Source organism: Oreochromis aureus, linkage group 23 (genome assembly GCF_013358895.1).
Source record: "Oreochromis aureus strain Israel breed Guangdong linkage group 23, ZZ_aureus, whole genome shotgun sequence".
In the NCBI taxonomy this organism is placed as follows: Eukaryota; Metazoa; Chordata; class Actinopteri; order Cichliformes; family Cichlidae; genus Oreochromis; species Oreochromis aureus.
In genome coordinates, this window is record NC_052963.1 from 15,917,024 (window position 1) to 15,929,034 (window position 12,011).

A 12,011-nucleotide genomic window follows, 5' to 3' on the forward strand; every position below is an offset into this window, starting at 1 on the left:
CTATCCAATACCTGTAAATAAGCATTCGTCAAACAGTGACAGTAATAGTGCCTGTCACTGATTACTTTGTCTTATACAATATGAAACTTGCAAAGAAGAACAATAAGTACGTTTTTAATTATTCATTTGCTTGGTCGTTGTGAGTTTTTGCATTCTCATTTTATACAGAGATATAATGAAGATAAAAATAATAACATGATAGACTAACATACACGCCTGTGTTTTCATGCATGATCCAAATGAAAAAGTGCCTCAGGCCTGGAAAAAAACACCAATAGGGTGGGTTTTGGCCTTAGTGTGGTTGGTTTCTTGATAGTGTTTAAAACCGATGGAAAACTTAACGAGTAACTAATGGACCAATGTCCTAGAAACCTGATTTTGCCCTCATCAACCTGAAAAAGTCTCTTTACTGATTAAATCTAAACAACACCCTACCAGGAAAAGGCGGTTACGGTCTGAACAGGACATGCAAGGCTGTCAAGGAAGGATTGTGTGATCGATTTTGAAGTGGGAAATTAAACACTGAGGAAATTTTCCGGTGGTCTTGGGACAAAGGTGCAGGCGGAGCAAATAACTTTGTGTGTCTGTCTCTTTCTATCCAGACTGATTTGGAGCCTGCCGTCACCGCTGCTTTGATGAAGGTCCAGCGGAGCTCTGAGCCTGACCTAGCTGCTCAGCACCGTGCCCTTCAGTTCAGTATGCAGAGGAAGGAGGAAGAGAACAGAGCTGAGCCAACACTGTGCTGAGCTGGGAGGGTACTGCTAGTGTGGACACCAATTTACTACAAAGTAAACAGAACTAAAACCACATATTTAATGCTAGTTATTATACTTACGGTAGAGCACTGGAGATGATTGTTGATGAAACCCTTTTATAAAAGATAGCAAGGCTGAGAGATGCAGAAGTAGATGTGGCAAAATGGAGCTCCAGTGGTGAGATTAAACCGTGCGTCCTCTCTTAAGAAGTCGTTGTAGTGTGTGTGCGTGTGTGTGTTTGTATGTGTGTTTTAGTTATTCTCTGATGTCAGACAAATGGTGTGATAAGTTATATATTTTTTCAGCTTTCAGTAGCTATATGATTGCATGGAGTGTCGTGAAAATTTACAGTTGCGGTCAGAAGTTTACAAACACTCATCATGGGTATGAATGTCATGGCAATTTGGGAATTTTAATGACTTCTTTGAACTTTACTTTTTCCAGGATGGAATGATTGTACAATATGAAACATTAATGACTTTAAAAAACAAGAGTTGAGTGAACAAGTTTGAAATGATTTTGGATTTTCTATAATCCACACAGGGTCCAAATTACACATAAAGGCTGAAACACCACACTAACATTTGGTTAAATGTCCTTTAGCAGGTTGTACTTTAGCCAGATGTGTTTGGTAGTCATTAAGAAGCAAAAACCGCTCTTCTTGCCACAATTTGTAGACTTCATTTAAGTTGGTTGGTTAGCTGACACAGACCTGGCTTTAAAGTTTTGTTCACAAATTTTCTGTATGGTTGAGGTTTGAGAAGACCATTCCAGCAGCTTCATGTCAGCCCATTTATCCTTTCCAAAACCAGTTTTGATGTGTGTTTCATCCTGTTGGAACACTCAGTTGTGTTTCAACCAACTAGATGTTGATTTGAGGTGAAGTTGCAGAATTTGGAGGTAGTCGTCCTCATTCATTATTCCATTTACTCTGCGCAATGCACCAGTACCACTGGCTGCAAAACAGTCTCCATGCCTTGTGTCATTGTGGCTAGACAGCTCAATCTTTGTCTCATATGACCATGAAACTTTTCTCCAGAAGGCATTTGTTCCATGTGGGCTGCTGCAAATTTTAGTCGAGCCTGAAGGTGTCAATTTTGGAGCAGAGTTGGCATCTTAGTCCATGGTGATGTAAAACTGGCCTCACGTTGGACACTGATGCTGGTGTTCCAGTAGTTTCCAGCTCATGTCAGGCTTGAGCCTCGATGTTCCTGAACATTCTAAGCAAATTCCTCAAATCTGATGGTGACACTTTTGGTCTTTTTCCAGATCTTGGCAAAGTGGTGACACATCTAATACCTTGTACTTACTTGTTTGAACAGGATGGAATCTGCAGTTGTTTAAAAATGGCTTCAAGAGACCTTCCCAACTTGTAGAAATCTACAATTCTCCAACTTAGAACTTCTCAATTTTTACAATATTGGTAAATCCAATGAGTGCTGTCAAACAAATCCTTTTTTGCTAGCAATTGAAACTACCAGTTGTAGTCAATGATGATCACTAGTGAGACGTTAACAGGCTTTTAAAGACAATGTAAAACCTTTAGCACCACTTATTCAAAGATTTAAATAAGGAAATGTATTTATGTGAGTCTGTATGCATATTTGAGCCTGTGTGGATCAGAGAAAATCCAAAATGAATTCAAACCTATGGAATGCGGTACAATCATTCCACCATGAAAAAACAACAGCTCAAAGAAATCATTGTAAGCCCAAAATTACTATGACAGTCATGTCCATGATGAGTGTTTGTAAACGTCTGACCACGACTGTAACTACATTTTTTTATCATGTTAGGAACTGACTACTATCCATTTCAAATATAGTAGTTAATAACATATTTTTATATATATATTATTTTATATCTCATATTAAACCCTTTTAAAACATAGATCATAGATCACTAAACTAACAAAAATGAAGTTGATGTGATATGTAGGTGTCATCAGATATTAACTTTAAATCTCTTTAGATTTGGAAGACCAGAGGCAAAAACAAACATGACACAGAAAACCCGAAACCACCAAAACCGTTTGGACTTTGTGATTGTGAAAATACTTTGTTTCAGAACCTTTTAAGGTGGCTGAACATTTCAAGCCACATCACTTGCTCTTTGCCTGATTGCTGTGGGACACCAATATCACCACCACGAAGCTGTCGCATCACCTGACATCCCTCCATTTGTGGTTGTGATGTAGAGAAGAACGATGGTTAAAACGGCACCAATCGTGAACTTGCAAGTTATGGGAAAGCAGAGTGAGGCAAAAAATCTGACTTTTAGTAAACCGGCCCGTGTGAGTCACCCTGAAGGATGGTTTGTGGTGGAAAAGAATGAAAAGTTTATTTTTAGCTGCTGCCTGCAGGACAGAGACGGGTGGTCGACCTGTAACCTTTGTGTGCTCGGTGGTTAACACCGCCCAAACGATTTCTGTGCACATGAATCCTGAGAATGTCTGTTTGCATAACTGTCTGAGAGATTGAAGGCGTTTGTGTGTCTTTCTACGTGTCTGAGTGAGTAATCTGAGTTCAAAAGAAACACAGAGTGCATCTATGTCTATGTGTGTGTTTGCATTTGCTGCCATTGCTGTACAGTGTTACAATTTACAGAGTTAAACTGTAGGAAGCACCAGTGTTAGGTTTATTGGCCTGCGTGGGCAGTTATTGGTTTATTTTAGAAACTCAGAGTATAATGCTACAGTGAAGTCATTTATCTGTGTATATAAACACAGTTTGAAGGTTTAAATATTAATAAATGTCTTTGATGATAAGAAACTAACAAGCTGATTGTGTTGCTTTTACAGTGTTTTTCCTTTTTTTGTATCAATAAATCTGTTAAATAGTGTCCTGCACTTGTGCTATGAGATAAATCTTAAGCTAATGTGGCTCAGCACTGGGTTAAATAAATAAAAAACTTTATCTTCTGTCCTTTCGCTGCTTCTTTTAATTGATTTTGCTTAAGAATATCACAATAGTATGAAGTGATACCCTCATACTAGCTTGGATTCTTTTGACATTGTTTGGCAGTGATGTATGGGGACCGTGGGTGTTACATACTGAAACTCATTTCCTCCACAGCCCACTGCTGTGACTGTACTGTTTTACTTTCAGAACCTTTGAGTGGTATAACGGCATCTCCTTCTTTGGAAAAAAAAAAAGAAAGAATAAATCTGTGACTAACCAATGCAAATATTTTAAGATTAAAATAGCTTTAACCAGTTTGACATTTGTTGTTTCAAATATTATTTAAATGACTCACTTGTGAGTCAAGTTTCACACCAAAAAAACCTGAAAGCGTGCAGTGACTTAAACCTTACAGTTTGTATGCTTTTAAACTTGTTTCATTTTTAATTCAATTACCACGTATAAACTAACATCATTAGAAACACCTTTGGTTTCCTATTATTTTGTTTCAAAACGGCTGCTATGAAATAGGTGCATCCATCCACTTTCCTCTCTATGCAGTCTGGGAGACAAACAACCATACGCTGTCTTATTAGAATCACCAAATAACCTAAACAAGCATTTCTTTGGGCCTGGGAAGGAACGTAGAGCAGCTGAAGGAGCGTCGCCATGCTGTTGTTTAAGTACAAATCAGGAATTACAACACAATGGATGCCTAAAATAATCACACTATTTTCAACATCTACAGTCTTTTTCATAAGACTATGCAGTCCTGGGAAAAGCTAAGTAGACAGCATGATTCAGTAGTCTGTGGAACCACCTTAAGCAACAACAACTTGAATTGGTGTGTTTGGCTTTTTCTGTCTCTCGTATCATTATGGAGGAATTTTTGCCCAGTCTTCTGTACAACGTTGCTTCAGTTCATTCACATTTGCAGGCATTTGTTTATGCACGGTTGTCTTAAGGCCTTAAAGGTCTCTTTGACTGGGTCATTGTAGCACCTTGATTCTTTTCTTTTTCAGCCATTCTGATTTAGATTTGCTGCTGTGCTTAGGATCATTTTCCTGGCTGTGCCAGGCTTTAGCTCTCAGACAGACACTTTGGTCTACAGAGGAGGTCAGCTCAGGGTGCCCAAGTCCTGTGGCAGCAGGAATAACCCCAAATCATCACCTCTCCACCACCGTGCTGGGGGTGTTTGTGCCGATAGTTTGATTTTTGCAAACTTGGAGCTATGCATTATAACAAAACATCTGTACTTTGCTCTCATTTGTCCAAAGGACATTGTTCCAGATGTCTCGTGGTTCTTTCAGATGCAACTTTGCAAACCTAAACCATGCTGCCATGTCCTTTTTAGTGAGAAGAGGCACTGTCCCAGAAACCCCTCCAATCAAGCCATACATGTTCAGTCTTCTTCCTGAACTTTGTTGAGCATTTAGCCTGCTAACTGAGGCCTGAGGCATAGCTCTTAGATTTTTTCTGTTTCAATCTGAGGTAAGGGGAATTTTAGAGTCATCCATGTAAAAACTGTGGCATAATTTGCAAAAAATGCTCCAGATCTTCTGTTTTTATAGAGGTGCTCATACTTAATTAGCTGATCAGTTAATCAAATACATTTGATTACCAGCACATCACTGCTACTTGCCCTCTTAATTCCAGTGGAAGCAGTAAGGATGTACTCAGTTTTTCACAGGACTACATAAATTGTTATTATTATTAAAACTGTCTTTACATGTGACTTGCGTATGTTATGAAAACAAAAACAATGTCTTCTGCTAATTTTTCTGTTTTTTTCTCGGTTTTTTTCTTGTCTTTTTCCAAAACTGTTTTTATCTTCTTTTTTTGTTTGTTTGTGTTTTTGGTTTATTTATGTTTCTTCCTGAGGTGAAGCATAACCATTTTTGTTTAGTTTCCACTGGTTTCCACAGTAACAATGACAGGAAAAAAATTCCAAGTAGCTCTCTATATATTTTCAGTGTTATCAGTGACCCTGCTGTTATTAAAGCAAATAATTTGACTGAAAACATTGACTGTTAAACCAAACAAGATTGTTATACAGGCTTATCTGGCGGAAACAATGTCCTTTTGTTGTATATTTTACAATAAAAGCACTGGACCACTAACAAGAAATTATTTTACTCATTGCTCAACTTCCTTTTTGAATGTTTTAAGGATTTATTTATTCACCTACAGCGGGGCAGAAATAACATATCATCAGGCCAGCTGGCTGCTAAGTGCGGAACAGAGTTTTACTGTTCTGCCACTAGAGGGCGACCTTGTTTAACTTGATTTAAAAGTCAAAGGCGTAACCCACACATCTGTCCAGCTTCAAGTACATTTGGGGGGGGGGGGCTCAGTTTCCCCACCTCTGTTATATCTGCCCCTCATACAGCATACAATTTCACATACAATCACACTTCCATGTTTATTCCCCCAAAGAGGCAACGAGGTGCTCTGAATGTGTCACATGGTGGCCAGTGGGCGATGTGTTATGTAAGGTGGGATGTTTGTGAAAAGTGAAAAGTGAGTATGTTCTTGTGTGAGTGTCTGTGCCAGATTTTGCAGCAATGCACGTTAACTTTTAGTACCTATGAAACCACAACGTCCTACAGGTGCCACGTGCTCCAAGGCCTCCACTGTCAGTCTGACCCCTTCTACCTCTGCAGTACCCTCTGCTCACTATAAAGCAGTTAGGAGAGGTCTTTTTGTCCACATTTAACATGAAATCTTACACTTTTTGTAGCTTTAAAACAGCTGCAAACTGCTTTTTTTGCCGATGTTGGTGTCGATTATGAAATCTTTATCAGATAAGCGCTGTGGTTAAAGCCACAAATTAGAATTTCAAAGCCTAAACTCAAGCTCTTTCCTTTTAGTGTTATTTATATCTATGTGTCATTTACAAGCATGAATGTAATGTTGCTGCAGGCTGGGTATCATCAGTGTCAAAGCATGTGACAAGGAACAACATGTTTTTCTTAATATCCGTGAGACTGTGTTTGCATCGTGGATTCTGCATGACTGAAAAACTTTGTTCTTCTTTTTCAATGCTAATTCTCTTTACTCTTCTGTACTGTGCGTCATTTAAATTCTAACACCATTTAACTGGTGAGAAATTGCACTTTTTTATTGTCTGTGAACGTCAGTTTAGAAATGGTTCCTGTTCCAGACTTAAGGTAACGTAAATATGGGAGACTCAGGAGAATTTCTTGGTTCATTTTTTTATAAGCGTCTGTAGCTGGTTTCAGTCTGAAGTGAAAGGTGTCACTTCCTGCATTCAAGGTGTAAGAAAGTACATCAAAATTAAAGATAAGGGGGCGAGGTTTCATTGACTGCGCCAAGCATGTGATTCTGCACATGCTGTGAGTAATCCAGGCGATAGAAAGTGAAAAATATGACATAAAAATCACATGCTGTCAATCCCCACCTTCCAAAGTCCAAACTGTTTATGATTCTCAATTTAGGATTATAACTTGAGAGTATATTTCAGGTTAATTAGCAAGAACCAGCATGTAGCATGCATCGGAAACAAAAACATGCAAGTCAAAGTGATAATGGCCTGAAAAGGCTGCTCTGTGGTGCGGTGGTTGGCACTGCTGTCCCACAGAAAGGATGTTATCTGGTCAACTGGGGCATTTCAATGTAGAGTTTAAGTGTACACAGTGTGCCTGTGTGGGTTTTCTCTGGAGTGTTTTGGGTTTGTTTCTGGGTACGGCAACATGCTTGTTACAGTCAGTGTGAAGGCCCTGTGGTATATTTTATTCCTGCACAGTTGGTGTGAAGCACCCATAATTTCATTGTACATGTACAGTGACAGGAAAGAGCTATTCTATTCTATTCTATTGTATTATGACCTGTCTTTGATGTACCCTGTCTTTGTCCCTCTGTCACCACACAACCTTAAGTTAACTAAGCTTTGGCTATCTGATTACAGCCCTATATTTTCAACCTTGCAAAACCCAATAACATGCTATATCATTTTGATTGTTTAATATGATACTTTTCTTACAAATAACTTTCTTTAGTCAAAGTCAAAGTAAACTTTATTGTCATCTCTGCCATATCCAGTGCAGCATATAGAGAGACAAGATGACGAGGCTCCGGTTACATCAGCTCAAAAACAAGCTAATAAATAGATATAAAAAAGGAGAAGAAAATAAATAAATATACGCTTAAGAGTTACAATTACAATTAGCTTGCTTATCAACTAAGCAAATATCCATTCAATTTTAGCCGAAATATGTTATTGGCTTTAAAAATCAAAGGACTCAAAAGCACTCTCTTCTAAACTTACAAAAACTCGGGTGTTTTGGGATGCAAGTCTTCATCAGGACATTAAACAGATTTAACATTTGGTTAAACATGAACAGGTTATTATAAATGTTATTTAGTAGACAGTGCCTTGACATTCTTTCAGTTTTTGCCGCATATGTCTCTTCCAGAGAGCATAAAAACAACATGAATCCAGAAAGCGCTCTTACTCCAATAAGTCATTAATATTCAGTATTAGTGATGTTGCTGGCTTATGAGAGGGTCATATCAACTTGTTATTAAACCAAGTTTTCATTAAAGACTTTTTTTTTCAACCATGCAATGATGGCAGCATAAGTTGGTTAATCCGTTCCTTGTACTAGAGGTATTGATGTTAACATTTATTAGAACATTTAATGAAGCCCCACCTATTCTCACCGGCTTTCAGGTCACTTTGAAACCAGCTGTGAGTCTGTTCTTAGTTTATCTTGGTTCTTTATCTTATTGGATGATGCATGTATGTGTGTATCCAGGAAACTGTACAGCTCCTCAAAGTTGTCACATTGCATTGGTAGTGATGAAAAAAGCCTAATTTTATAGCCTATAGGGATAAGTCAGGTTTTGGTTGTCCAAATAATAATTTATGACCAATCACTTTCCCAACAACCTCAGCTGCAGTTTGTATTCAGTTGAAACTAACAAATTAGCATTTAGCATATTAGCTTAGCAACCTGCTAAATTAGTATCTCAAACTAGGCCCAAACATTTAGCCATTTAGTTTCTGCTTGTTAAAATAGCCATCTTTCATAAGTGCTGCACTAACTATCACACATAGCATTCTGTGATAATTGCTTTACTATTAGCCTGCAAATTATACTAGTACGCTAATTTTTTATAACAATTTTTGTTTCCTACAAAGTTTGGTTGGTGCAACATGGTAGTAACATTCCTTATTCTGATGTTTCAAATATTCTAAGCTCAAAAACCTTGGACCTGAGCATTGCAGTATTGTTACAAAACAATGTTCTAAATATATTTCATCAACTTTTTAAAAATGTTTCACAGTTATTATTACATCATTACCCCAACTGTGATAGAAAATCATGGGTGCAATCAGTAAAATACATCGTATTACTGTTTTATTACATTGTTGCAATGTTGCACAAGTGTCTCGTTGCGGTTTGGTTAGTTTGTCACAATAGAACGATGCTGCTACAATATCACCATCTGGTTATAATGGAAACTTTCCAAACTATGAGCAAATGCATTGCAGCCATTGTGCAATGCGCTTGTAGTGTGGTTTATTTTAGACACATCAAAGTATTTTGTTATGTTGTTATTTCAGAAGTAACTTTTGAAGTAAAATATAGTTTTCTTAGTGCAAGAACAGCTGTGGGATAATGAGTGGAAGGATAACTTTATGAGTTACATCTTCCTTTTCTTCTTCTGTAAAACCATTTGAGCCGTTGTCTTCACATATGCTCATGTGGTGTGTGGTTCAATTCTACTTCCTGCTCCCAAATGCAAAGACACTCAAAGACCAAAGAAGAAAAGCTTCTTTAATCATAAACGACAGAGAGCAGCGATGCAAACACACTAATTCAATCATAAATACAGTCAAAGGTCCTATTTGCACAGGATGTGTGCAAAACTGTTACCTGTACAGGAAGCAAAACTATTACCTTTCCAATGTGTCATACACCACACACACGCACGTACACACGTGCACACTTACGCACACACATACATGCACCCGCAGTCTTTGCAGACTAAACAATAGTGGTTTCTCAAGTAGGAAATCTCACTTCTACAGTTTGAATTGATTTACAGGAATTCAAAAAATGCTAAACTGGGTACACGGTAACACACACCAGTGAGAAGCCAGTAGATTTAAAGAATAAATTGTAGCAAGACTTAGCTCACACATCAGTAAAATATGCTGATTATAATAAACTGAGCTTCACAGACTGATTTCAGAGCATTTCAGACATGAGGATCGTCATCATACATCATTGTCATAGATATGAGTGTAGAGCTCCTGACTTGGTTTTGTTGTCTTCCTCGGTTTTCCTGGATAACACAGATGAAAGGAAGTCAGTTAATCTTCTCAGGATCATGATAGTGAATGTGCACAGCATGACATAAGTATTAACTTAATGTGCAAGTTTAATTAATTAATGTTTTTTTTTTGTTTTGTTTTTTACTATTTGTCGGTTTAAACTTTATCCTTTCAGCAGCACAACCACTTACTCTTATGTACAAACCCAAACATCTCACCTTTGCACCCTCGCTTTGATGTAACACATATTAATATTATTACGGTGACAAACACCACGCTCCCAACAACACGGTATATGACTGGCCAGAAAGTGTCAGCAGAAGTTGTATTCACTGCAAGAAATCAGAGGACGATTGATGTAGCATCAAAGAAGCAGTGATGTAAAAATTAGTGGTGGGAAACATAATGTTACCAAAACGAGGCACACGAAACGGTAAACGGAGGTTTCTTACCTGGTGCCAAAGTTGTCCACGAAGCTGTGGTGAGCTTCACATTATCTGAAAAAGATTTGAGCTGTTTGTTTTTCAGAAATCATATCATAAATCAGATTATCTGAGAAACAATGAGGGATGTTGAATGAATTATTCAGTAGCAGGAAAAATAAAATCACGTAGTCATCATTTAGTCTTGATGTGTATAAAGGGTCACTCACCATAGACATTGACAGTGATGGCATGACCCATAGTCGGTCCATCTTGACACTGATACTGACCAGAGTCACTTCTGACAATGCTTTGGAAGATCAAATAGAAGATCCCTGCTGACTTGTTTAAATGTTTCCACTCTGTTTTAATGTGACTGTCACTGCTGACATTGACGGGGACACCAGTTTCCTCAACTTTATACCAGGAGACTGTTGGTGGTGAATCATTGCAAAAAATAACTGTGCAATTAATCCTAAATTGTTGTCCAACTGAGGCATTATGAACTGTGTTGAGACGTACTCTGATTTCTGTGGAACACTCAGAGTCACCTGCAGAAACAGGAACAACAAAATATAGATTAGGAAAGACTGAGCATATATTTAACTAAATTAAGTTTTTCAAAATCTATCTGAATTAGATCACAGAAAAAGCTTTATAGGTTTGCATGCTGCACCTGTGTCACCAAACAGGTTAGAAAGTCAATCTGTGGTGTATTTGTGGTTTGAGCACGTTGCTGCTCTGAGTTGACTGAAACAAATTCTTTCAGAAAGAAAAAAAAACACGGATTTAAGCTTTTTAAACTTTTGAATATTAGAGTCTGTCTGTTTTTAGGATTTGGAACAAAAATGTTCACAAAGAGGTTAAATATAAGTTTCCTTTAATGAGTCCAGTCCTTCAGTACATTAAAGATTTGTTAAAAGAATCATCAATTTCAAAAAACTTTGTTTTTAATTCAGATTTATCTTGATTCATGATTGGTACAGTAAATTGATGGTATTGTGTTGCTACTATTAACACATCTGGAAAAAGTCTAAAAATCATTCACATGTGTGAACTCAGCTAAAATCTACATCATAGCATCAAAGACCATTTCACAGCGTCTTGTTCTGTCCTTCGTGTTGAGGCTTTTGAAAACAGGGTGTGAAAGCTGCACGGTCAAGCCTTTTGGTGCATCTTAAGAATACTATAAAAGAACACTAGACGCCTGCTTTGGATTAACATTTAAGGTAAACAGTAAAGGATATTTAAAATCTTTAACAGCCATTTTCTGCATTTTCCACCTGTAACAGTGCAAATATTAAACTCAGCAGGGTACAGACTGACATGGAGCCATTTAAAGTTAATAAGAATCACTTACTCTGAGCATCCGGAGTGATAATGAGAACTGCGAAGATCAGCAAATAGAGGATGGTCCGGCACAAGTAATGTTTCATGGCAGACACTTAAGGAACCAGCTGTGCACTTGTGTAAAACCTGTATGTGCTCTGAATGTGACAGTGCATGATATGTGGTTGACTTTACTTCCTGTTTCTGATTACTGGGGTCTTTGGATGCATAATGGTGTTACACCCAGTATGTACCTACCACAGCACAAACACACCTTGGTGTATTTTTCAGTTTTTTTTAC

General features: G+C 37.8%; 2 protein-coding genes across 5 annotated transcripts in view; one reads left to right on the forward strand and one right to left on the reverse strand.

Annotated features, from left to right (window-relative positions):
- LOC116318483 (OX-2 membrane glycoprotein-like) overlaps positions 1-12,011 on the forward strand; it is a 31,069-nt gene that overhangs the window by 15,308 nt on the left and 3,750 nt on the right. For 2 of the 4 annotated variants that reach the window (XM_031737494.2, XM_031737492.2), the window contains exon 8: positions 603-5,775. In XM_031737494.2, the coding sequence (XP_031593354.1) occupies positions 603-607 (5 nt within the window). In that variant the 3' untranslated portion in view covers positions 608-5,775. Of the gene's footprint in view, positions 1-602; positions 5,776-12,011 lie in introns of those variants that run through there. The other 2 variants (XR_005610283.1, XR_005610284.1) reach the window with 2 other exon arrangements.
- On the reverse strand, positions 9,455-11,853 carry LOC116318466 (B- and T-lymphocyte attenuator-like). Its single transcript, XM_039606970.1, has 5 exons — positions 11,742-11,853; positions 10,612-10,932; positions 10,412-10,456; positions 10,178-10,291; positions 9,455-9,970 (listed from the first exon to the last, which is right to left on the reverse strand). Exons 1-5 carry the CDS (start codon positions 11,815-11,817, stop codon positions 9,903-9,905), a joined length of 624 nt encoding a protein of 207 aa, XP_039462904.1. The 5' UTR covers positions 11,818-11,853; the 3' UTR covers positions 9,455-9,902.

Excerpts from the sequence above, each read along its gene's own strand:
- LOC116318466 (XM_039606970.1), bottom strand. The coding sequence starts at position 11,817 with ATGAAACATTACTTGTGCCGGACCATCCTCTATTTGCTGATCTTCGCA. Across the intron at positions 10,933-11,741 it reads TATCACTCCGGATGCTCAGA|GTGACTCTGAGTGTTCCACA; the intron begins GTAAGTGATTCT and ends CTGTTTCTGCAG. Across the intron at positions 9,971-10,177 it reads ATCAAAGCGAGGGTGCAAAG|GAAAACCGAGGAAGACAACA; the intron begins GTGAGATGTTTG and ends TGTGTTATCCAG.